At 45.8% G+C, this 21,141-nt stretch overlaps 3 protein-coding genes across 6 annotated transcripts; all 3 read right to left on the reverse strand.

Moving 5' to 3' along the window:
* Positions 1-6,205: 6,205 nt before the first annotated feature.
* LOC9662457 (homeobox-DDT domain protein RLT1) lies at positions 6,206-13,872 on the reverse strand. Of its 3 annotated transcripts, none has more exons than XM_024664333.1 (18): positions 13,056-13,871; positions 12,115-12,750; positions 11,965-12,065; positions 11,385-11,912; positions 11,243-11,332; positions 11,006-11,170; positions 10,752-10,950; positions 10,582-10,682; positions 10,442-10,528; positions 10,245-10,388; positions 10,036-10,191; positions 9,753-9,974; positions 8,973-9,701; positions 8,395-8,892; positions 7,573-8,241; positions 7,412-7,519; positions 7,129-7,344; positions 6,206-7,010 (listed from the first exon to the last, which is right to left on the reverse strand). In XM_024664333.1, exons 1-18 carry the CDS (start codon positions 13,126-13,128, stop codon positions 6,327-6,329), a joined length of 5,406 nt encoding a protein of 1,801 aa, XP_024520101.1. In that variant the 5' UTR covers positions 13,129-13,871; the 3' UTR covers positions 6,206-6,326. The 3 variants fall into 3 exon arrangements, with proteins under 3 accessions (XP_024520101.1, XP_024520100.1, XP_024520099.1); XM_024664332.1 differs by having other exon boundaries at positions 11,006-11,173; XM_024664331.1 differs by having other exon boundaries at positions 10,582-10,950; positions 13,056-13,872.
* Positions 13,873-14,841: 969 nt separating this feature from the next.
* Positions 14,842-19,226, reverse strand: LOC112340444 (protein RRP6-like 3). 2 transcript variants are annotated; one of them, XM_024664281.1, is made up of 15 exons: positions 19,056-19,226; positions 18,904-19,002; positions 18,526-18,857; positions 18,381-18,464; positions 18,236-18,322; positions 17,922-18,185; positions 17,807-17,860; positions 17,326-17,744; positions 16,761-17,247; positions 16,316-16,692; positions 16,077-16,225; positions 15,840-15,973; positions 15,582-15,736; positions 15,326-15,487; positions 14,842-15,272 (listed from the first exon to the last, which is right to left on the reverse strand). In XM_024664281.1, exons 1-11 carry the CDS (start codon positions 19,183-19,185, stop codon positions 16,165-16,167), a joined length of 2,394 nt encoding a protein of 797 aa, XP_024520049.1. In that variant the 5' UTR covers positions 19,186-19,226; the 3' UTR covers positions 14,842-15,272; positions 15,326-15,487; positions 15,582-15,736; positions 15,840-15,973; positions 16,077-16,164. The 2 variants fall into 2 exon arrangements, with proteins under 2 accessions (XP_024520049.1, XP_024520048.1); XM_024664280.1 differs by having other exon boundaries at positions 15,582-15,973.
* On the reverse strand, positions 19,185-21,133 carry LOC112342446 (extensin-1-like). The gene has a single exon (XM_024664282.1). It carries the CDS (start codon positions 20,549-20,551, stop codon positions 19,265-19,267), a length of 1,287 nt encoding a protein of 428 aa, XP_024520050.1. The 5' UTR covers positions 20,552-21,133; the 3' UTR covers positions 19,185-19,264.
* Positions 21,134-21,141: the final 8 nt, after the last annotated feature.

Consider the following 21,141-nt stretch of genomic DNA (forward strand, 5'->3'; position numbering starts at 1 on the left):
ATATGCTTGAATATTCTAGGATATTCTACCATCTAACGGTTGTTATTCATTTAGATTAATCTTGTATTTATAATTTATAAACATGTTTATAATTTATAAACTTTCTTAAACCTTTTCTAGTATATTCTTTTTTATTCTACCATCTAACGGTTGATATGCAATAAAATTAATCTTGTATATATAAATTACAAACATGCTTATAATTATAAACTTGATTTGATCAATTGGATTAATAAGTAATAATAACACTAGTATTAAGCAAACCAAGCGTTGCTACATGCAACGCGTAGCAATTTTTTTTAGAATATTCTTAATTATAGATTTTATGTGTTTTAATAATCAATATTTCAAATTATTCTATATCATCCAATAGCTATCTCTAGACCTTACTATCATCCCCTTCTCTCAGAAGGATGAAAGATAATTAGGGTGTTCTTGTTGATAGGTTGGAATTTGGAAGAATATTGGATAAATATCGTGCCAAAATTTATAAATTTGCAATTTTTGTTGCAATACTCAATACTGTCTCTTTCAATAGGCAAGAAGCCCCTTAGACAAATTACGTATTATAATATCAAGAAAATAAACCAATACTAAATCATTTATTTTATACTCTATAAATGGTCAATGATACAAGCTGTAACACCATTGTTATCCCATTTATATATGGCTAAGTATTCAACAAATTTGACTCAAATCAATAAAAAATGCTTATAAGATATTAATCCCTAAACCTATCATTGATAGTTAAGGTAAACCCAACTCCATTGGCAATATTGGATCATAACTATATAAAAGTTTATATAATGAAACACCAAAACCTTATGATATATGTATATTTTTTAGTCACATAAATGTTCTATATGCCTACCTAGAATAAAAGAGTCGTAGTAAGCATAAAGAAACTAATGCATAACATGAAATATCAAACACAACAACCATTAATAGCATTATATTCTCATCTAGAAAATCTATTGATGCTAAAATAACAACCACTAATGGCACCATATTCTCGTTTAGAAAATCCATTGATGCTAGAATAACAAGTTTATCAGAAATACAAGAAGATCTACTAATGCTAGAATAACAACCACTAATAGCACCATATTCTCATCTAAAAAATCCACTGATGCTAAAATAACAAGTTTGCCAAAAATACAAGAAAAGAGTAAAAAAAGGAAGAAATCAACCATAAAACTCCTCAAGCAATGTGTAAACTTATGAATTTGAACTCCCTAGGAGGTCATTCAAAGATATTCCAAATATCCCATGACCCTTAATTAATTAGAAAAAGGAGTGCACTATTGTTTATAAGCTTTTTTTCTTTATATTTAAACTCTATAGATTGTCTCTTGAGTCATTTTCTTTAGTTACTTACATAATGAATAACTTCAAAATTATATATTTAAAGCTTCAAAACTTATCAAATAATACGACCAATTAAGTTCTCTAACTTCAATAATGAAGTGACCGCAATATAATCACCCTCTAGCAATATCAAAGAACCATGTAAATATGCATGAAACTTTTTAAAGATACTTTCTTTGTCGTGGAGTAGTTCACCTCTATTAGTTATAATATAGTTAATGTATGCAATAGAATGATGTTAACCAAACAAACTTATGCTATCTTGCATTAACACACTTTCAAGACTAACATTAAAAGTATCTATATGTAAGTGTAGTCATGATATGCCAATTCTAAAGGAGTTACTAACACTTCTTTAAATGCTTATTTGCAATCCTAAGACCAAATGAAAAATAATGTTGATAGCTTCAACAACATCAAAATGGTGCAAGTATAATTAGAAAGATGATCAAAAAAACTTTTAAAGTATTGAACCTTATTGAGCAAGTGTTGCACATTGTAGTAGCAAACTTTAAATAACCACAAATTTGTCAAGATTAATTTGTAAGCCTTCACAAGAAATGCAATACTCAAGATAAGTCATGTATTTGGATCCAAACACACACTTTGATCATTTCAACTTTAAACTACCTTCCTATAAACGATCTAACACTTTATGGATATCATAGATATGCTCCTCCGATATCCCCTTCAAGAGGATTAAAATATCATTGATAAAGTCAATAGCCACTTTTGATATATTATGAAAAAACCTCATTTATCATCCATTAGAAAGTTGTTAAAGAATTGTTCAAATCGAATAGCATTACTAAAAATTTGTATAAATCAAATGGTATATAAAAAATAATTTTGGGAACATCCTCCCCTATCATTAACACCCAAAAGCAAAATTTAACTTGTTGAATCAATAATTTCTCCTTAAACAATTCAGAAGATCAATAGTATGAGGAAGAGGATACATATTTGAGATAGTCACATCGTTTACTAAAAAATAGTTGATGTAAAATTAAATACTTTTATTAAACTTTATCACATTACAAAATGAAGTTCATATACTCAAGGACTTCATTACTTTCAGATAACACATTTATCTAACATCTCTTTGACATTTGTATATAAGATCTTGATCTTCTTTAATGACTAATGCTAAACATAAGTCTTGATTAGACAATCATTCCTAATTGTAATAGGATGATATATACAATCTTAGCCTCAAAAGATAATTCAAAATTGAAGAGATCACCATATTCCTTCTTAAGTTGGTCAATTGCCTTAACATAAAAACCATTTAAGTGATCTAAAAAGGGAATAGAAGAACAAGAAAAAAACATAGAAAAAAGTAATAGAGAGATAGCAATGATGGGAATAGAGGTAAAAATAAAAACATGAAGTAGAGAAATGAAAGAAATATGAAAGAGTATAATATAAGGGGGAGAAATCTCAAAATCACACTTGGTATGATTGTGCTAATGCAATTGTAAAAGTTAATATGTGGTAACAAATAGAGCAATAAAAGATAGATTTTTGAACATGTACTGACTAATATAAAGAAGATAATAAATGACTTCTTATTATAAAAAAAAACTTACTTATGTGGCTCCATATCATCACAGTAGCACTTATAGAAAATTATTGATGCTAAAGCCTCCATTTAGGAAATAAAATATGTTAATCTAGGAAACACTTATAACATTGATATATGATCAATCACATCACATGCCCAGTATAAAATATCATGGCTACAACCATGTCTTAGCTTTTATCCTTAAACATGGGCAATAATAACATTAATTTCTATAGAAACAAAAGTATCTTTCACAAGAAGTAGAGTTAAAACATGTATAACTACAAGTGGGAAAGTGATATCTCATAGTGTTGTACAAGTTATAGAGCAAGTTCTTGACAAAGTGTTTGCCCAACTTGATGCATTCTAACATATTAAGCAAGAAACTTAGAAAATGAACATTGAATTGCATAAACTCAAATAACCTTTAATTTAGATGATGCAATTGTTAAAAAGTATCATCATAGTCATTAGTATGTCCAAATACATGAAGGAAGTCATGAGTTAAGTTCATGCTACTAAACTTCATAAACTTAATCCCCTTTTGGCTTCTAGAAAACGTGAGGCAATCCAAAGGCAGGAAAAATCTTTTGCTTCTCTCAGAAACTAGTTGGTTTAAACCTGCTGCCTTGCCATAGACATATGAGTTGTCTTCACCTAGCATCTGTTGGTAGCCGTAGCAAGCAACACAGCAGTGGAGTCCCTTGGACGCCACTGCCACGGCAAACATTCCTGGAAATTCTGTCAAAAAAGTGAATGGCAAAGACGCAGTACATAGAAGATGGCTAGAATATACTAATGCTTTGCAGTGGCAACACAATCAGTTCTTCCATGCATTGGTGGAAGTCCTAGAATGTGAGCGTCTTGTATGTTCTACTATGTATAATATGATGTTCTCCTGTCTTCCAGGCCGTAGCCCTGGTCAAAATATCCTCATCAATGAACCGCCTTAATTCGAGCTTTTCTAAAGCCTGTGATCACTATAATCAAATTTAACACCTCAAAGACAAGAACCCTCCACACAACACCCTCTTAGGCAAAGATGAGCAACAGGAATGGAGATGATGGAGGAAGCCTTGGCTTCACCAAAGTCTGTGCCGGCTCTTGCTGCTGATGCCTGAGTCTTGCTCTCCTCTCCAACTTTTGACAAGTTACTGTTCATAAGCAAATGTTGGGCGGCCTGCAGGCTGTTTGTGGAGGTGCTTTGTGGAGCTTCCCGTTCGTTGTGGACCTCTGCCTTTGCTTACTGTGAAGTTTGGCGATGCACTATTCCACGCTAGAAAACTTCTACAAACTGCTGGGGAATATCATGAATATCTAATCTTTTTGAGTGGATCAGAAGTAAGACAGCAAAGGAAAAAAAAAAAAAACAACAAAGCACAAAAAGAACAAAGCTGGAGAACCTCGTCAGCTTACTCCTGCAAGACATAATAAGTACCTAATAGCAGTAAAGCTCAAACAAACCTCTGTATCTGTATCCTCTGTATCCTCTGTCTCCTCTGTCTCCTCTAGATTCACACCAGCCTCGGCAGAATCGACCACGTCTGCAAGCCAGAGTTCCCAATCCGCTGTGGCAGTACCCCTCGTGTCTCGTGAGCGCGTCGCTTTCATGGACGCCATCTCCTGTAACACAAGCTCACACTCGCGAAGAGCAATAGTATCGTTGTCCATGGCCACCTTAGAACAAGCTGGACCCACCAGGCACTCCTCAAAGCCGACTATGGTGACTCTCTTGTCGTGCGGCCAAACAAGTATGTTCTCGACGCAAAGGTCACCCATGGCCACTCCACGAGCATGAAAGCGCTCAAGAGCCTGTCGTGCTCGAGACACGACGGCCTCTACCTCGTCCTGATCGACCGGCGACCACCCCTCTCCTGCCGAGTAGCCAGCATCCGACATCACCACACAGAAGAACATCCCGCCGCACAAGAACCCATACTCAAACAAGCAAGGGATACAAGTTCGCTGCAGCTTATGCAGCCGAATGTACGTATCCACCTCCCTCACACACTTCATCAAACAGTCTTGGACACTTGTAACACCTGCAAAAGCCAATCACAATTTGGTGAAACCTCTATGCTGGTAGAAATAAGCTTTTAACCTGTGGTCAAGTCCGTGATCTTCACGACGACGTTTTTGCCCTTGTACAGAGCACGGTAAACAGCGGAAATCCTTCCCGTGACGCCGGACAAAAACTCTAGAATCTGAAGTTCCCGAGCCTCCAAGCTGCCCACTTCGTGGACCATCTTGGCAATGCGATGCACCCCTGCGACATGGCAGCACGTCTCAAAGACACCCATCGCAAAGCGCGACGCAAAGCCTCGTGGAGAAGGTAGTGGCCTGGTACTCTGCTGCAAACTGTGTCCAGTAGCCATGTGAATCAGAAACCTGATGCCGATAAGCGGAAGTGGAACAGGGTCTGACAAGAGAAACCGGTTGTCCAAGCGCGCGCAAACCTTCGTCTCTGCGTAGGATGAGACGACCCCAAACGAAGAACCACTGCTCAGCATGTAAGCATAGACCCTCGCAACTGCTCCCGCGTCAATGATCCCCACCATGACACCAACAACAAGCGGGCTATGGCCCTTGGTGCTCACCACAAGCTCCGGAGCACCTATCCAGTTCCCAATGGCATAGCTCGCCATGCCAGCAGACACATCCTTGGGTCCCTTTACGAGTTGCAGCACCGTGTCAGCCGCCGAGAAAAGGAAACCTCTGAAATGAAGATCGATCAGCACTTCTGGCTTTGATCTCAGAGGCCTGTCTGGAAGCCCAGAGAACCAAGAATTCATATCACTGAGGAAGCTATCCCAGCAGTCCGTCTCGAAGTCCTGCGGGCAGAGATCCACCAGAGGAGGTGATGTCGACAACAGGAAACGATGATATGCGTCAACCCCAGCAGGCACAGCCCTCATAGGCTGAGCAAGGTAAGCTTTGACACTACCTCTCACGAATGGCTCCTCTTCCAAAAGCATCAACTCAGCCGCTGCGTCACTCTCCAGTTCCGATGCATCCATCGATGCCACCGGTTTGGACGTTTAGGGTTACTCTAGAATAAGAATATTCTGGATTTAATTCAAAATGGATTATAATTCTTAGTAACCTTAATTAGGTAACAGGTACATGTAACACGGATTCTGACTTAGAAGCGTTCAATCATAATCCCACACATCACTTTTTTAAGTATCAAGAAAATGAAGAACGAGTCTCTTCTGTGGCCCCTTCTGTCAAATGTTTAATCTAGGACATCTCAAAGCAATCAATAAATTCATAGAATAAAGAAACCCTTTTTTCCTAGAAGAAATTACATACAAAAGTCATGGTTGAATTCACAAATCAAACTGTACGACGAGAAGAGACACCTTCACTGTATGGGAGAAAGTAAAACTTCCACTCACTCCTCATACGTCCCCCGCTCAAACTCTAACTCACTTGTCAAGCCGCAGTTTACAACTCTCTCGCTGGAACCGCCATTGATCTTGCTAGCAGCAGCAGCAGTATGAAGATCATCACCGCTTTCTTCCAAGCTCGCATTGATGTTGATCAAGTTCTTGGCCACCACCAAGTTGTCGTGCTTGTTTTGCTCTTCGTCCGTATCACTGCTCGACGCTTGCTGCTGGAACTCTTCCTCCTCGCTCTCCTCTTCCTCGTCACTCAGCTCCTCCTCCTCTTCCAACATCAATCCATCCTCTTCCTCCATCTCCAGCTCTTCCAGATGATGGAGGCTTCCATGGCCTGGCTGCTCGAGCTCCTCGAAAGAATCCTGTCCTTCCCAGTTCATCTGCGAGCTATCGTCACTCTCGCCGCTAGCTTTCATTGCCAGCCTCTTGTCTTCGTCTTCATCATCTTCTTCTTCCTCTTCTAGTAGAACGGCGGCGCTCTCTTGCCGAGCGCTCCAAGATGGATGAGCTCCAAAGTCACCACCACTCCTCTCGTAAAACTGTGGTGGTAGCTCCTCCTCTTGGGAATTAAACTCTGCCTCTTTGGTCTCTTTGTCTTCCTCTCCTTCTGCCGGCCTAGTACTACCAGCCTCGTATAAAACTTCGCGGGCCTCTCCTTTCGATCTTCTCATTGGAACCTGGAAGGAGAGAAACGTAAGAACAGATTCTCAACTTAAAAACACGACGCGTAGAACGAAAGTAAAAATCTCAGGAAAAAGTAAGCAAAAGAACACGCGAAATGGATGGATGGCTTACTCTTCGTTGCCTGTCCATGAGCTGCTGCTTTTGTTCTTCGGTGTAGGCGATCGAAGAGTCAAAGACCATCAGTCGAAGAGCAACAGCAGCGGAGGTCTGCGGGATCCAGGGGGGATTTTTTCTCTGAATGCCGATGAGTCTGCCAACTTGCTCGATCGACTCGTACGAGGAAGAGATCCAGTCCTCATCGATTGCTCCCTCCAGATCCATGAATGCCTGCAAAGAAAAACAAGAAAAAGAGATAAAGAAAGATAGCACCAAGCTCCAGAACTTTTAACTCTACCTGGAGAATTTCTCCTGCCGAAGAAGCAGCCTTGAGCCTTTGACACCACGCCTTTCTGTAAGAATTCGTCGACCATGCAGGCTTAAGTGCCTCGCAAGGAATACAAATCTAGGGAAGAAGGAAACGTTTCAAGACAATGCAATAGAAGAAACGAAAGTTACCTCGACTAGAAACAACAGTTTCTTGAGCAACTGTATTCGCGGAGGAAGAACACCACCTTGGATTCTCCAGGCGGGATCCCTGCTGATCATCTTTTGCTCGCAGTCGCGGACGTGCTGCGAGAAATCACTCCAGACTTCTTCCTCGCCGGTGGAGTGGCAAAACGGGCAGTGCTTGTCGACGGCCCAGCGCAAGTCATGGCACGACTCACACTCGGTGATCATCCCATCGTTCTCGCTCTCTCGTCGCTTCTCGCCACCTCTTTGCAGCGCCTTGACGCTGCAGTGCCTCCACAGCCACCTTTCCATGTCTTTGTATCGTTCCATGGCGCCGGAGTTCTCCGACGCTGATCTTCCGAGCTCGACTTTGAGCGATCCTACCCGAGCGTCGGAGCTCGTCGAGTCTTTGCCGCCATTTCCAACCACGGCGCTGGAAGATGGACTCCCCTCGCAAGAGTCGTTTCCATTTCCATTTCTACTCCCAGCTCCAGCTTGAACTCCAGCTCCATTTCCATTTCCGGTGTGGTGACTTTGGTGGTGGTCTTGGTGCTGCTTGGTGCTAGAGCTGCTCATTGCTTGCCTTAGCGAGCCTTCAAGCTCCTTGAGAGCTACAAAGAGATTTGCTTCTCTCGTGCCTCTTATGTCCAGAGAGTTCATCAGCGCGTTCAAAGCCTGCCGGAATGGACACAAACTTTGTTTAGTGAGTGACCAACAAGAGAAGAGAAAAGAAAACTCTTGCACGTAAGAAACGAAAACCATCCATGAAAACTGGGAGAACAAACATTCCTCCATGCAACTCAAAAAGATGAAGGATACTACACTCACCTCTTCGGTGTCGATGACTTCCCAGTGGCCATCTTCATGCGATTCAAAGTAGATCCTTCTACACCCGGGGTCGTGTCCGCTACTACTAGTGACGAACTGCCAGTACCGGTTGTGCCTCCGGTCCAAACCCAGAGGAAGCGACCGAATAACGTAGAGTTTCTCCGCTCGCAACCTGATATCTGCTTTCATATCGGCCCGGGACCTGTCCGAGTGCTGCGAAGCACACTTTTGCTGCCTCTCGTTTGGATCTTCGCTCAAGGCTTGCGCAGGATTGGAGCTGCCATCTTCATCTCCATCCAGCTGCTGCTCCTGAGCCTCCTGTGATCCATTCTCCAGAGCTTGCAGCAGTGGTTTCTCATCCACTTGCTGTTGTTGCAGATTCGTCTCGTCGACCTTTGCAGCCTCGGCTTTGCTGCATTCTTCTTTTAGCCGACGCTTATCGATCTGGACTTCCTCCCAGAGCTGTCTCTTGAGAGCCGACGCAGCCTCATATCGCTCCTGGAATGCAAAGTTTACATGCAAACTTTGAGTGATGAAAACAAAGAAAAAACCAAAGAAAAGAAGGAACAAGTTCTCACCTCTATGGCCGAGCGAACAGTGCTCCCTTGGTTGACAGCATCCACGAGAGCAACCAATCCACACAGCCTCTCCTCGACGCTCAAATCCGTGTACTCGCCTTCCATGAGTCCTTGCACCCAAACTTCACCAACCTGACTCTCATCTATCTCCATGCCATCGCTGCTTTCCTGTGCCATCACTTCTACGCTCTCCACATTCATATCTAAGCTACTGTGAAGCCGCTCCGGCTCGGCCTTTACACACTCCTCCTTCTGCCCGCTTTCTACCGCTGGAGCGTCCGAGCTTGGCGTTAGCTTCCCAACTTTGAGCCGCAGTATCACTTTTCCACTACTCGAAGGACTATTGTCGTTGGTGGTGGTGGTGGTAACGGTGGTTTCGATCGTGCTAATGGTCGTGGTGGCAGTCTCGTTTTTAACTTCTCGTTCTTCGGTCTCTTCGATATCTTGCTCGTCACACTCTTCCTCTTCCTCCCTTTCCTCGGCCTCTTCGATGATATCCTCCTCGAGAGGCTCCGGCTCGGCGTCCGAGAGCCGGCTCTCGCACTGGCGAATCTTCTCGCGAGCGGCCTGGAGCACGGCCTCGGCTTCCTCCGGGCTTTTTCTAAACACGAGGCGCACGCAGTACGTGGAGGGTGCTACGCGCTCGAAGAGTTTTGTGTCTCGGGAGAGGACAGCCGAGATCGATGCCTCTGGCGTCTTACTCGTCGATAAGTCGCGTAGGCCAGCTTTCTGGAAAAAAAATGGAAAGTCAGTTTTGTTCCGAGTGATGTATACTTTTACCTGGACACGATCGACCACTTCCAAGATAGTGAGGCCTTTGCTCCCTTCGACCGAGAGAACTTGGAACGCAGCGAATTTCACTGTGCCTGGAGTGAGAACAGGCTTATGTTGCTGCTGCTGCTTTCGAACACGGCTGGAGTTTCTTCCTCGCATTTGAGTGACAGCATTGGCAGCTGCGGCACCGGAACGTAAGTTGGCAACTGCGTCCTCGGCATTTTTTCCCTGAGCAAGGAAACACGTAAGAACAAGAAAGACTTTAGAGCTGGAAAAATGAGTAACTTACTTCCGCTACTGGTGTGCTAGGAGCTGTCTCGGTAATTTTCTTCTTCCATCTGGGACCATAGCCGGAGGCTAGAGCAAACTGCCTTAAAATCTCTGGCCAAGTTAGAGCATTTACGTGCTGTCCCCACTCTTGGATATCAAAGCCCCATGCATACGCCTGGAAACCAAGGATGAGGAGTTTTTTCTCAAGAAAGGAAGAAAAAACAATACTGCTTCGACAAGTTCCGGATGTCCTCCCGATGCGACTGCCAGTGCTTGGTTACTTCCAATCGCAGCTGCCTGTGACGCGTCTTTGACGTCTTTCACCAGAGTTTTCAGCAAAGCAATGTGTATTTCTCCCAAGAGTCTCGAATCCTTGAAGAAAAAAAGAAGTAGAGTTAGGAGCGAAAGAGAAACATCACACTTACATAGTCATGTAGCGCCTGTACAAACTCATCCAGAGTGAATGGCCACAGACCAATCACGTCTGCGAAGTTAGTGAGCATTCTCCACACCTGAGAGGACGTTTTGTATGACACAAAGGATAACTAGAAAACCACGAGTATACCATGAAGAGGTTAGCAACGTTGTGATTTGAGTCATTCCAGGGAGGAACTCCAATAGGTGGTTTCATGCGGACAGAAGCAGGAGGAAACATCGGCAATTCAACTGTTTTCAGCAAGAAAAACGAGTAAAAAGAAACGTGTAAGACTTTTCGCCGGAGTGTCATTTTCTTACTCTTGTTTGGATCGAATTCAGAGCCGGAGATAAGTCCTTGCACAAAAGCTCCCATTTGCATCAGCTCCAGCTGCTCGTCATCGATAAGCCCCGTTGAAAGTTTGGCAAGTTTTTTCGCTGTGGCTCGCTCGTAAGCAGCCCTCAGCTTGGTGGCCTCTTTCTCTCGTCTCATCTCTTCCTTTTGACGAAGCTTTGCAACCTGTGTAACACAAAAGTCCAGGAGTGAACTTGAAAACGAAAAACCAAACACTTACTCGCTGGTTTTCTTTCTGCAATAGCTTTTCCATGCGCTCATACTCTTTCTTGTGCTGCCTCTGGAGGCGCTCCTCTTCGCGAGCTTTCTCCCGAGCCAGCCTTTCAAGCTCCTTTTGCTTCTCCCTGTGAACTTTCTCCGACTCTTTCCTCTCTTGATCCTCTTTCTGCTAAGAAATATACAAAAGCACGAACTCACTCAGTAAAATCCATCACGGCCCAAAGAAACAAAACCAAACCTTTCTCCGCATTGCCTCCTGCCTCTCCATTTCCTTTTTCATCCGCTTATCCTGTGCTTCGTGCTCTTTCGCGATTCGAGCTTCCTCGGCCTGATAGAGAAAGGATTTAGCAGAGAAAGGACCAAATCCAAGTTTTTCTTACTTTGCGTTTCCTCTCGAGACGGGCTTGCTCCTGCTCGTGCAGCATTATCAATCTCTCGGTACCAGCGATGGCTTTCTCGCTCATTGGCGGACGAACTGGTGGCAAAAGTTGAACCTCGGGTGGTGGAAATGGCATACCGGTTCGTGGCAAAAAGTCCGCTGGAAATCTCATGTCGCTCGGCGGCGGAAAGCCAAGTCCAAGCGTAGGAGCTTGCCGGCTCTCGGTGCAAAAGCCATTTCCAAAAGTCTCCACTCCAGCGGGTGGCAAGAACGAAAGTGGAGAGATTCGTGTGCTAAGTTCGAGAGATTGCTGCTGTGGTTGCTGCTGCTGCTGCTGCTTGGAGCTGGATCGATCGTAAAAGTGAGCGCCAGTTCCAGTCGGATGCTCGGGTATGAACTGGTGCTCGTGAGGAACTCTTGGAGACTGCGGCACAGTCGCGAGCGGAAGAAACGGCGACGAAGAGCTGTTCTTCCTCTTGCTGGACGAAGTCGCCGGGGATGGAGAAAAGTCCGAGGAGCCGAGTGCTTGCTACAAAAACAAAGTTTTGAATCAGTCAGTATGCTTAGAACTATCCACTCACTCTTCCAAGTTTTGGTTCGTGACGAGCGTGAGCTTTGCTCTCGCTGTTGTAAACTCCCTCCGGAGTAGCGAACTGGCTTCTCGGATACTGACTTCCGTGCTCTAGGAGAGAAAGATAAGCAACTAAAGCAAAGAGATCGATGATACGTACCGATTGGAGTATCGAAAGCACCGGGTGGAAGAGGATCAAACTCGTAGCCAAGAATGGGACCATCTTCTCTCATCGGCTCGCCGAGCTGCTCCTCCACCAGCCTGATGGCCGCCACCTCGGGACTCACACTCAACCGGCAATCCAGAGGACTTACGTTGTGGAGTCCCAGCCTCCGGTACGCGCTACCACGGCCACCATTCGTCTCCAAGTCCCTCTTCGCCAATTGCCTCATATGAAAAGCTCGCTCCTCGGGATGCATCATATCGAGAAAGTTGTGAGGAGCGGCGGTGGCGATCGGGAGCACTCGCATTGGCTGCTGCTGCTGCATTGGCGATCCAAAGTCGAGCGACAGGCCGGGATGGTGGTGGTGCGGCGGCGGAGGTGGCGGCGCTGGTGGTGGCGGCGGCGGAAGTAAGTGGTGGTGGTGATCAAGTTGGTATTGTGGATGGATCCTTTGCTGGTTTTTCTTGTGTCGGGTTTCTTCGGTGCTAGTCGTGGTGGTGGTGGTGGTGGTGGTGGTAGAACCTTTGCGGTCTTTTAAGCGCCGGTGGCAAAACCACATCTTTACTTGCCTGTCCGTGAGATTTAGCTGGTGCGAGAGCTCCGATCGGACAATCTCTGATGGGTACTTGTCCTCTACACAACCAAAGAAACATTTTTTTTTCCATCAGCCAGGAAAGAAGGAGAGGATCCTATCGAGCTCGAGGAAACCATAGCTAAAAAAACTCGCGGCACACCCAAACCAAATGGAACAGTGATGCTGGTTGCGGTGATAATCTAGAATGAATGCAAACAAAGAATAAACATCCAAGCTTTTTCTTTTCTCTTTGCTCAATGCCTGCCCCGCTCCCTCCCTCGCTCGCTCGCTTTCATTCTTTTCCTCTCTTTTGTTTTGCTCTCGTTTTCTTCTTTAATCCCTGATTGAAAACAATCCTCCATACCTGCGTACACTCGCTCCAGAATCTCTAGCTGCGATGGAGTCTTCATCTTGCGCTTTGGGTGATCGTCCCCCATCTCCTCCTCGCCCCCCAAAGAATCCAAACCCGAGAAATGCAGCACCCTCTTGCAGATCTAGCGCTCGCTCCTCCACCTCGCCCAAGCGACGGAAGCACAAACCAAAGGAAACCAAAGAGAAAATTAAAAAAAAATTAAAGCCCTCTTTCTTCTTTCGTCCCACCGCTTGCTTGAGCGAGCGAACGAACGAATGCTTTTCCAGCGTCTTCTTGTTCCTTCTTTTTTTTTTTTTTTTCCTCTTTCTCTTCTCCTTCTCTTTTGTTTTGGTTTGTCTTCTAGGTAACGCACACTCTCTCTCTCTCTCTCACACACACACACAGAAAACACAGATCACAAGTGACCACCACTCCCACCCATCATCATCGCATCACTCCATCATCACATACCATACATACCACCATAGCCACCGAGCTCTTCTTCCTCTTCCATCGTCCCCCTCCTCTCCTCGCAGGGTAAAAACAGCGGAAAAACGAGAGAGAGAGAGAGAGAGAGGAGAAAAAACCACTTTTTTTCCTACTTCCCCCTCGAGGCCTTCGATCCGAGAGGAAAAAAAATGCTAGTAAAAGGTAGTAAAAAGGGAGAGAGATTGAATGGGCATGGCGATGCTTATGATGGTGTGTTTGATGTGGATGATGATGTGGATGATGTGTGAGCTGCGGCATTTGTTTCTGATGAATGCGGGGGACGCACAATTTCTTCCGGATTATACGCGCAGATCTTTTCCTAAAACCTCTCTAAACCCCTGTTTTAAACAGCGCGACTGGTGGTTTACTCCCGGATTTCCTCGCGCCGCTGACACTTTCTTTCGTTCTTTTTTTCGTTTCCTTCCCGGGGATTCATACGATTGGGTACGACAACTTGCCTTTCATCCAGGAAAAAAGAGGGAAAAAAAATGGTAAAATTTGATGGATGGATGGCTTGCTTTTTTGTGGGTGTTTGTGTTGCCGCTGGCTGACATTTGGCTTGGTTTTTCCTTTCGCTCTTTTACGAATTGACAGCGAGCGCGCTGTGAAGCAACCTGCAGCAGCTCTGCTCTGGACTGTTCCTGCCTAAAAACAAGAAATTTCTTCCTCAATTCTTTCTTTTTTATAGAGAGAAAAAAAAAGCCAAAAACAAAAAACGGAGGGATGGATGAACAACATGAACTATTTTCAGATTTGGGGGTTGTCTTGTCAGGAGCATCTATGGATCCACTAAATTCCACAGCTCAAGTCAAAAAGAATTGTAATGATATTATTATTATTATTGTTTTTATTTTGTGGGAAAAGAGAGAAAAATCTCCTGAAGGAGTTAACACACAAATGTTGACGAAAAAGTGAAAGATTGAGGAAAAATGTGATGCCCTGTGTAAATGTATAGAAGTGGTGGAGGTGGTGTTCTTCACTTCTTTCTTTCCACCTTGGGAATCACACAAGTTTTGCTTGTTCTCTCTTTGGAATTGGGATCAATCAAATCTCCTCCACTGGCACTGGGGAGCATAAAAGATTCAAGGAAAGATGTGCCAAAAGGAAACTTCATGCATTGGTTTGACAAAGACAAAGCTGCTCTCAGACAAAACCAACGAGAAGAAACAACACATGAGTTGTGAGGTGTGTTTTTGGGAACTTAATGGTTGTGAGGTGTGTTTTTGGGAACTTAATGGAGCAAATGAAGTTGGCAGTGTACTATCAAAATCCACAGTCCAGAAATTTTTTTTTTTTTTTGCTTCCAATATTACTGGAAAAAAAAACTAGTTTTTTAAGAGACTTTTCCTGTCACTGATCCGCTTCCAACAACAAAAACCGCTAGACAGGCACCAAACATTTGACAACAAGGGAACATACCAAAGAAATACTTAAAAAATACGCATTTGTCCCCGTATTTAGCGACAAATCGTATCGCATGCGTATGCGTACGGAACCATAAAAACCCCACGGAAATTCATTCTTCCGCGATTCAGTCCGAGGAACGCGTCGATGGTTCGAATCTTTCGCTGGGTCGGGCTTACATTCTTTTCGTTTTCCCCGGATGGATGATACCCATCATGGCCACCGCGCATGACACATGATGCATGCCATTCAAAATCTCCTCCAAATCTTCAACATTGATGAATGTGTGTGTCAGTGGTCAGCGGCCGCACAGCATTCTTTCCTTCCGCGAGTTTTCTAGCACACGAAACTTCAAACTCAGTCAGTAAAACTCAACCGAGAAAAACCACCTTGAGCTTCGAGTGAAATCGATCGACCGAGCTGACATTTCTTGAATCATCCCCGCGCAAGTCACGGGAAAATAGAGAAAGGCGAGACAACCAGCCATCACCGCCAGAGCGATTTAGTGACTGGCTCTTTTTATCTCTTCTTCACGTCTCTGGGGCAGCAGCCTGCCGCGGAAAGAAGAGCAAAAGCGTGTATAGATTAGAATCTCCGTAAAAACTTTGGGACGAAGATGCAGAGCCAGATGCATCGGTACAGTACCAGAGTAGTTTTTCCCGACTTTGGCATTTTCTTTGGGCGAAGCTTGCGCAGGCGCTCGCTCAGTACGGTGTGCCATGGCCATTGCTTGCCTCCAACGCTTGTAAGTTGTCAGCCACTGGTGCGAGGAAATATATAATGCTCCCTGCTGCTGCAAGCTGCAACCCCGACTCGTATAGGTGTGAGTCAGTCAGTGGTGCCTGGCTGGCTGGCCCCTTGAACTTGCCAAACAACTCCAAATGAAAAAAAAAAATGATGAACCTGGAATGGATGGGAGCGAGCGTGCCCTTAACTTCAACTTGTTGGCACACCACTCCACCACTCACTCCACCAGTGCGTGCATGAACACCACCGCGATTTTCCCAAAACGCTCAAAAGTAGTACGAACGAACAGCCTGAGAAATAAAGAACGCAAAAAGTCAAGTAAAGAGAGAGAAAAGGAAAAAGGGCGGATCGAAATCAAGTAGCTGCTGGCCGCTACTTACTTGCACACCTTACCTGACGAACCAACGAGCAGCGAGCGAGCGAGGTAGACGTTTAAGTTGTCAGACAAGAAGACGACGACACCACCGACGATGACTCTCTCTCAGGTGCGCGTTAGCCATTTCGGCCGGTAGACACTGTGCTCTCCGAATTCACGACGTCCACTGCATTGTAATTGCAAGCAGCGAAGTTAGTATCCTTTGTCTTTAGCCAGCGCCGCCACCAAAAGGAATTAAAGAGAGGAAGAAATCTACCTGTGCGTGACCTCCCATCCCGTAGGCAAATAACCCGGATGAACCGCATCCACGAACACCATACGCCACCTCTGTATAAAATCTCTGATGCCGTCCTCGCCTTGCCCTTCCCATATCTTCTCCACAACTTTCTTCCCGTGTAACCCATGACCGAGAAGCGATATCTTGTGCGTTTTCTTCGGGTTCTTGCCTGGCTCTCCGTTTTCTACCACCGGTGACTCAACCGCAGCGTTACTGTTGTGCGCCTGCTTCTTCCGTAGTAGCTTGTCGATTTTCCTAGTTAGCCGCTTCTTTCCCCTCGGGTCAATGCCTACAAGCGCTGCAGCTTTCATGTCTGCTTCGTCTATTTGACGACCACCAAAGTAGCCACTTATAACCTGCAAAGAAACAAAAAAAGGACGCTCGGGGCCAGCTATCGAAACAGAAAAGACAATGGAAAACATACCATCTCCAGCTCTGCTCGTCTGCTTTCTGGCATGTCTGGCCCGTGACACAGTAGTGCCATTGCTGCGTTGCGCAGCTGCAGTGGTGGAACTCCCGTCTCGCTCTCAATGACTGAGTATCCAGAGCCTTCCACGTCTTCGGCAGCAATAATCTTTCTCGCGAACAATGGTATCCCGGACTCAAGTGCAATAACGTGCTTGTACTTCTCGGCCGCACGGTGCGCTTTCTCGTGGCAATCCACGCACAAGAGCACTATGTCGTGAGACCTGTGGCTCTTCAAATACTCTGGAAAGTGTTGTCTATAGCAGGAAGGGATGATCCTGTAACGCAGGTAATGGCTACTCTCTCCACACCCGACGCACTGGTTGGACTTGCTCTGAATGTAAAACTCGTTGTTCTCGTCTTCTGGACGTCCTTTTGGCTCGAAACAAAGACGTATAGCTGGCGGTTCTTCATTTAAGCGTTCTGCAAGACCCCGCTGTAAGTACCTGCACCCAAAAGATATAACGCACTGTCATCGTAAATAGAAACGACTGTCGAGAGAGTTCAGGGATCAGGCCACAAACCATTCGAGCTTTCTCCGGTCGCAATAACACAGAAGACGGCCATCTCCAGCATAAATTCGGCAGTTTTCGTACACCAGGCCCTTGCAAGAAAATTTCTTTACAAACTGCGTGCGTTTGAGTTCGGAGTTGCTTCTCTTGTTGAATAAGAATCTCCTCCCTTTCTTGTCATCCCGCTGCTCACCGGAGGTGGCGTTAGCGGCTGAATCTTTGATTGCGAGGATCAATGAGCTGATATGCCTTTTGACTAGGGGAGATGGCGACGGTAACAAGCTTGTTTTACTCGAGTCGGTTGACGTCGCCATGTCAGCTGCATGAATCGACCGATAAACCTCTTTTCCAGTTCGAGGAAGTGTTCTTGCAATAGCTACGATAGCCGCGTCTGATAATACAAAACGCAGGCTCTCATCTTCAATCCTTGCCTGCGAAACAACAAAGCGATGATCAAAACGAGAACATGAACAGATGCCAAGTAAGGACGTACCACAGCATCTCGCCACTCGCACAGCAACCTGAGTCGCCTACGCATCGATGCCTCCTGCAAAAAACTTCACTATTAGTATCTATACAAGAGCATTTCTGGAAATGCTTAGATTCACCCGAGGCTTATCCAGATTGGATTCCTGAAACTTCGAAAATAAAGACGCAGCTGCCGACGCTGATGAAGCATCCTTCTCGTAAAGTTGCAAGCAAATCAAGTGTGACCTTCGCGTTGCCATTTGCAGCGGGGCGTTCGCAAGGTCGGTTTCTCCTTGGAGAAGCTCGGAATATAGCTTCCTAGCTATGTACAGCAAGAAATGCGCATCACTGCGAGCATACAGTAATATATCTTCAGGTAAAGGACGTTGACGCCAATCTGACTTCTACTACCAAAATAATTAGTCCAGTTAATGTCTGCCAGTATTTTACGTACCTGGAAAGCTTTATTTGTCGATATGTTGCAGTAAGTTTGCAAGAGATAAGCCAGGGACCTTTGAGGCTTTCCTAAAACATCGCAAGCCTGCATTCCATCCATCAGACACATAAAAGGTTACATTGAGAGAGAAAAAAATAGTTACGCGAGCTGTGTCGAAGAGATTAACAACGTAGATGTGAAAATCCCGTTGTAGCCAGAGTATGTCGCTGTCAGCACCATGAAACACCTGTTATACACAAGGCAAAGTGTTAGTGTAAGTTTTTACCCCATAGCGCTCGAGTATGGACCTTACAAATAGAAGCATTCGCAAAGACAGGCCTTAAGGTCTCCATCTCGTCATGCAGTGCGATTGCATCTATCAAATAGTCGCGTTTGTACGTTGATATCTGGATGAGAGCCGTGAATCCAAGGAACGATCGAATGCTGTGCTGTTCGGTGTCCACAGCAAACTCACTTTCCTCGGACAAAACCTGTGCCAAATCCTCCAAAGCTTCCTTCGTTTCGATCCAAACGAATGGTTCTTCCATCTCAGCCAATGGCTGCTCGGTTTCAAACAATGGAAGAACTGGACCCTCTAGCAGAGCTCTGATCTCATCGCCATAAGGATGCGAATCCTCCCCTGGAAATCCAGAACGAGTAAAGAAAAGAACCTCGATCGAGCTAACCTTTGCCTGGAATTTCCAAGTGAACGAACGGCAATGGAGTGTTATCAGCCAGGATTCTCTTGAATCTCTTCTGCGGCTTGATTTCCTCGTCTTCATTGTCTGTAAGAGCTAAGTTTCTTCCCTAGATCATGAAAAAATCGTTCGATTCTTACCGTCTTCTGCGACGCGCCGCCGGACTCTTCTCGCAACCACGACTACAGCGACGATCCCGACAACGCAGGAGCAACAAAGAACAAGAGCCTTCGCATTTGGTGATCCAGCGCTGCACCAGAGAAGCGCCATAGGGCAAATTCTATTCCGTGAAAAAGAAAGAACAAAATCTAGAGCGCTAGGCTAGAACCCTAAATATTTCTCTTCGTGACTAGTAGGGTGGGGCGTAGCCAGGAGGAGGAGACGATCGAACGATTGGAGCTGGTGACGAGAAGACTGGCGGCGGTGCGATCGGAGCTGGCGGCGAGTACAATGGCGGAGGTGAGGATCGAGTGATCGGTGCTGGGGAAGAGTAGAGCGGAGGAGGCGAGGATCGAGTGATTGGAGCTGGGGACGAGTAGAGTGGAGGCGGTGAGGATCGAGCGATTGGAGCTGGAGAAGAATATGGAGGAGGTGAAGAGATTGGAGCTGGGGAAGAGTACAGTGGAGGAGGGGAGGATCGAGAGATTGGAGATGGGGAAGAGTAGAGTGGCGGTGGTGAGGGAGCTGGAGAAGAGTACAATGGAGGTGGAGAAGAACGAACGATCGGAGCTGGAGAAGAGTATGGTGGCGGTGAAGGAGAGGAGTACGCTGGTGGCGGCGATGAACGAACTATTGGAGCCGGACTAGAGTAGATTGGAGGAGCGCAAGACACTGGGACTGGTGGTGCTGAGCGGATGATCGGAGCCGGGCTGGAGTAAAGTGGAGGAGGCTGATACAGTGGTGGAGGTGAGGAGCGAACGACCGGAGCTGGAGAGGAGTATGGTGGAGGTGACGAGCGAACGATCGGAGCTGGAGACGAATATGGTGGAGGTGATGGGCGAACAACTGGAGCTGGAGAAGAATACAGTGGTGGAGGGGACGAGCGAACGATCGGAGCTGGAGAGGAATAAGGCGGTGGAGAGGCTGGAACAATTGGAGCTGGAGACGAATATGGTGGCGGAGAGGCTCGTACGATCGGAGCTGGAGAAGAGTATGGAACCGGGCTCGAGTACAGTGGAGGTGGCGAAGATCGGACCATCGGAGCTGGAGAAGAGTATGGAACCGGGCTCGAGTAGAGTGGAGGTGGTGAAGCTCGGACCATCGGAGCTGGAGAAGAGTATGGAACCGGGCTCGAGTAGAGTGGAGGTGGTGAAGCTCGGACTATCGGAGCTGGAGAAGAGAACGCTGGCGGTGGAGGAGCGGCACGGGTCACAGGCGCTGGGGACGAGTACGCTGGCGGAGTGCCGTAGTAGGCGTCACTCTTCCGTGAAGAACAGGCTGGGAGTGGTTCTTCCGGCCGGAAGCTCAGCAGTCCGGCGTAGACGACGTTTTTCTTGAGCTTCATGTCGGGTGTGAGAACTTGAGCTGGCTTTGAGACGAGATTACACTCGGAGAGCGGTGCGTTTACAAGCTTGACCGAGCAGGAGTGGGAGTTGATCTTGGAGGTGTCGAAGGGGATCAGAAACGAGCCAGCCATGTCCGTCTCGCCCTCGGCAACGTGAATTCCACCATCGTCTCCCGTGCACTCGAGCGCAACTTTGGCACCTGGAAAGACAAAGTTCAGATAAGATCTTCGGGCCGAAGAAAGTTCTCATGATCTAAGGCGAAGAAGAGTGTTCTCGTCAGCTAAGGACATCGAAGTTTTCGAGTGGAAAAACTTTGGATCGCCAGGGACTTATCGACTTACCTTTGACGAACGCCGCATGCCTGGAGAAGCGTCCCTCCACGCATCGATCGCAGAAAACTCGACCAACAACGATCTGATTCAGCGACGACGACGAAGAAAAGGCAGTGCCACTGGCGGTCATCGCAGAGACATAGCTCGTGAAAGACACGATGAAGAAGACGATAGCCAGCAGCATTGCGACAGGCCTCATTCTCTGCGAGAAAAAGGTTACGCTCGTCTCCATCCCGCGAAGAGCATTTGTAGTGGCAAGCAACGGTAGCGATGGCCATGGAAGTGGTGACTTTAAAGTTCGCGAGCGTTTCACTGTTTTAAGCCGCTATAAGTGAAAAGAGAGAAGCAAGATGAAAAAAAAAAAGACCACTCTTGTTTGGTTTGTTACA

This window comes from Selaginella moellendorffii, unplaced genomic scaffold (genome assembly GCF_000143415.4).
Source record: "Selaginella moellendorffii unplaced genomic scaffold, v1.0 SELMOscaffold_109, whole genome shotgun sequence".
Taxonomy (NCBI): domain Eukaryota; kingdom Viridiplantae; phylum Streptophyta; class Lycopodiopsida; order Selaginellales; family Selaginellaceae; genus Selaginella; species Selaginella moellendorffii.

Excerpts from the sequence above, each read along its gene's own strand:
- LOC9662457 (XM_024664331.1), bottom strand. The coding sequence starts at position 13,128 with ATGGGGGACGATCACCCAAAGCGCAAGATGAAGACTCCATCGCAGCTA. Across the intron at positions 10,192-10,244 it reads ATCCGGAACTTGTCGAAGCA|GCGTATGCATGGGGCTTTGA; the intron begins GTATTGTTTTTT and ends CTTGGTTTCCAG. Across the intron at positions 9,702-9,752 it reads AAGTGGTCGATCGTGTCCAG|AAAGCTGGCCTACGCGACTT; the intron begins GTAAAAGTATAC and ends TTTTTTTTCCAG.
- LOC112342446 (XM_024664282.1), bottom strand. The coding sequence starts at position 20,551 with ATGGCTGGCTCGTTTCTGATCCCCTTCGACACCTCCAAGATCAACTCC.
- LOC112340444 (XM_024664281.1), bottom strand. The coding sequence starts at position 19,185 with ATGGCGCTTCTCTGGTGCAGCGCTGGATCACCAAATGCGAAGGCTCTT. Across the intron at positions 19,003-19,055 it reads GCGGCGCGTCGCAGAAGACG|ACAATGAAGACGAGGAAATC; the intron begins GTAAGAATCGAA and ends TAGCTCTTACAG. Across the intron at positions 18,323-18,380 it reads ATCTCTTCGACACAGCTCGC|GCTTGCGATGTTTTAGGAAA; the intron begins GTAACTATTTTT and ends GATGGAATGCAG.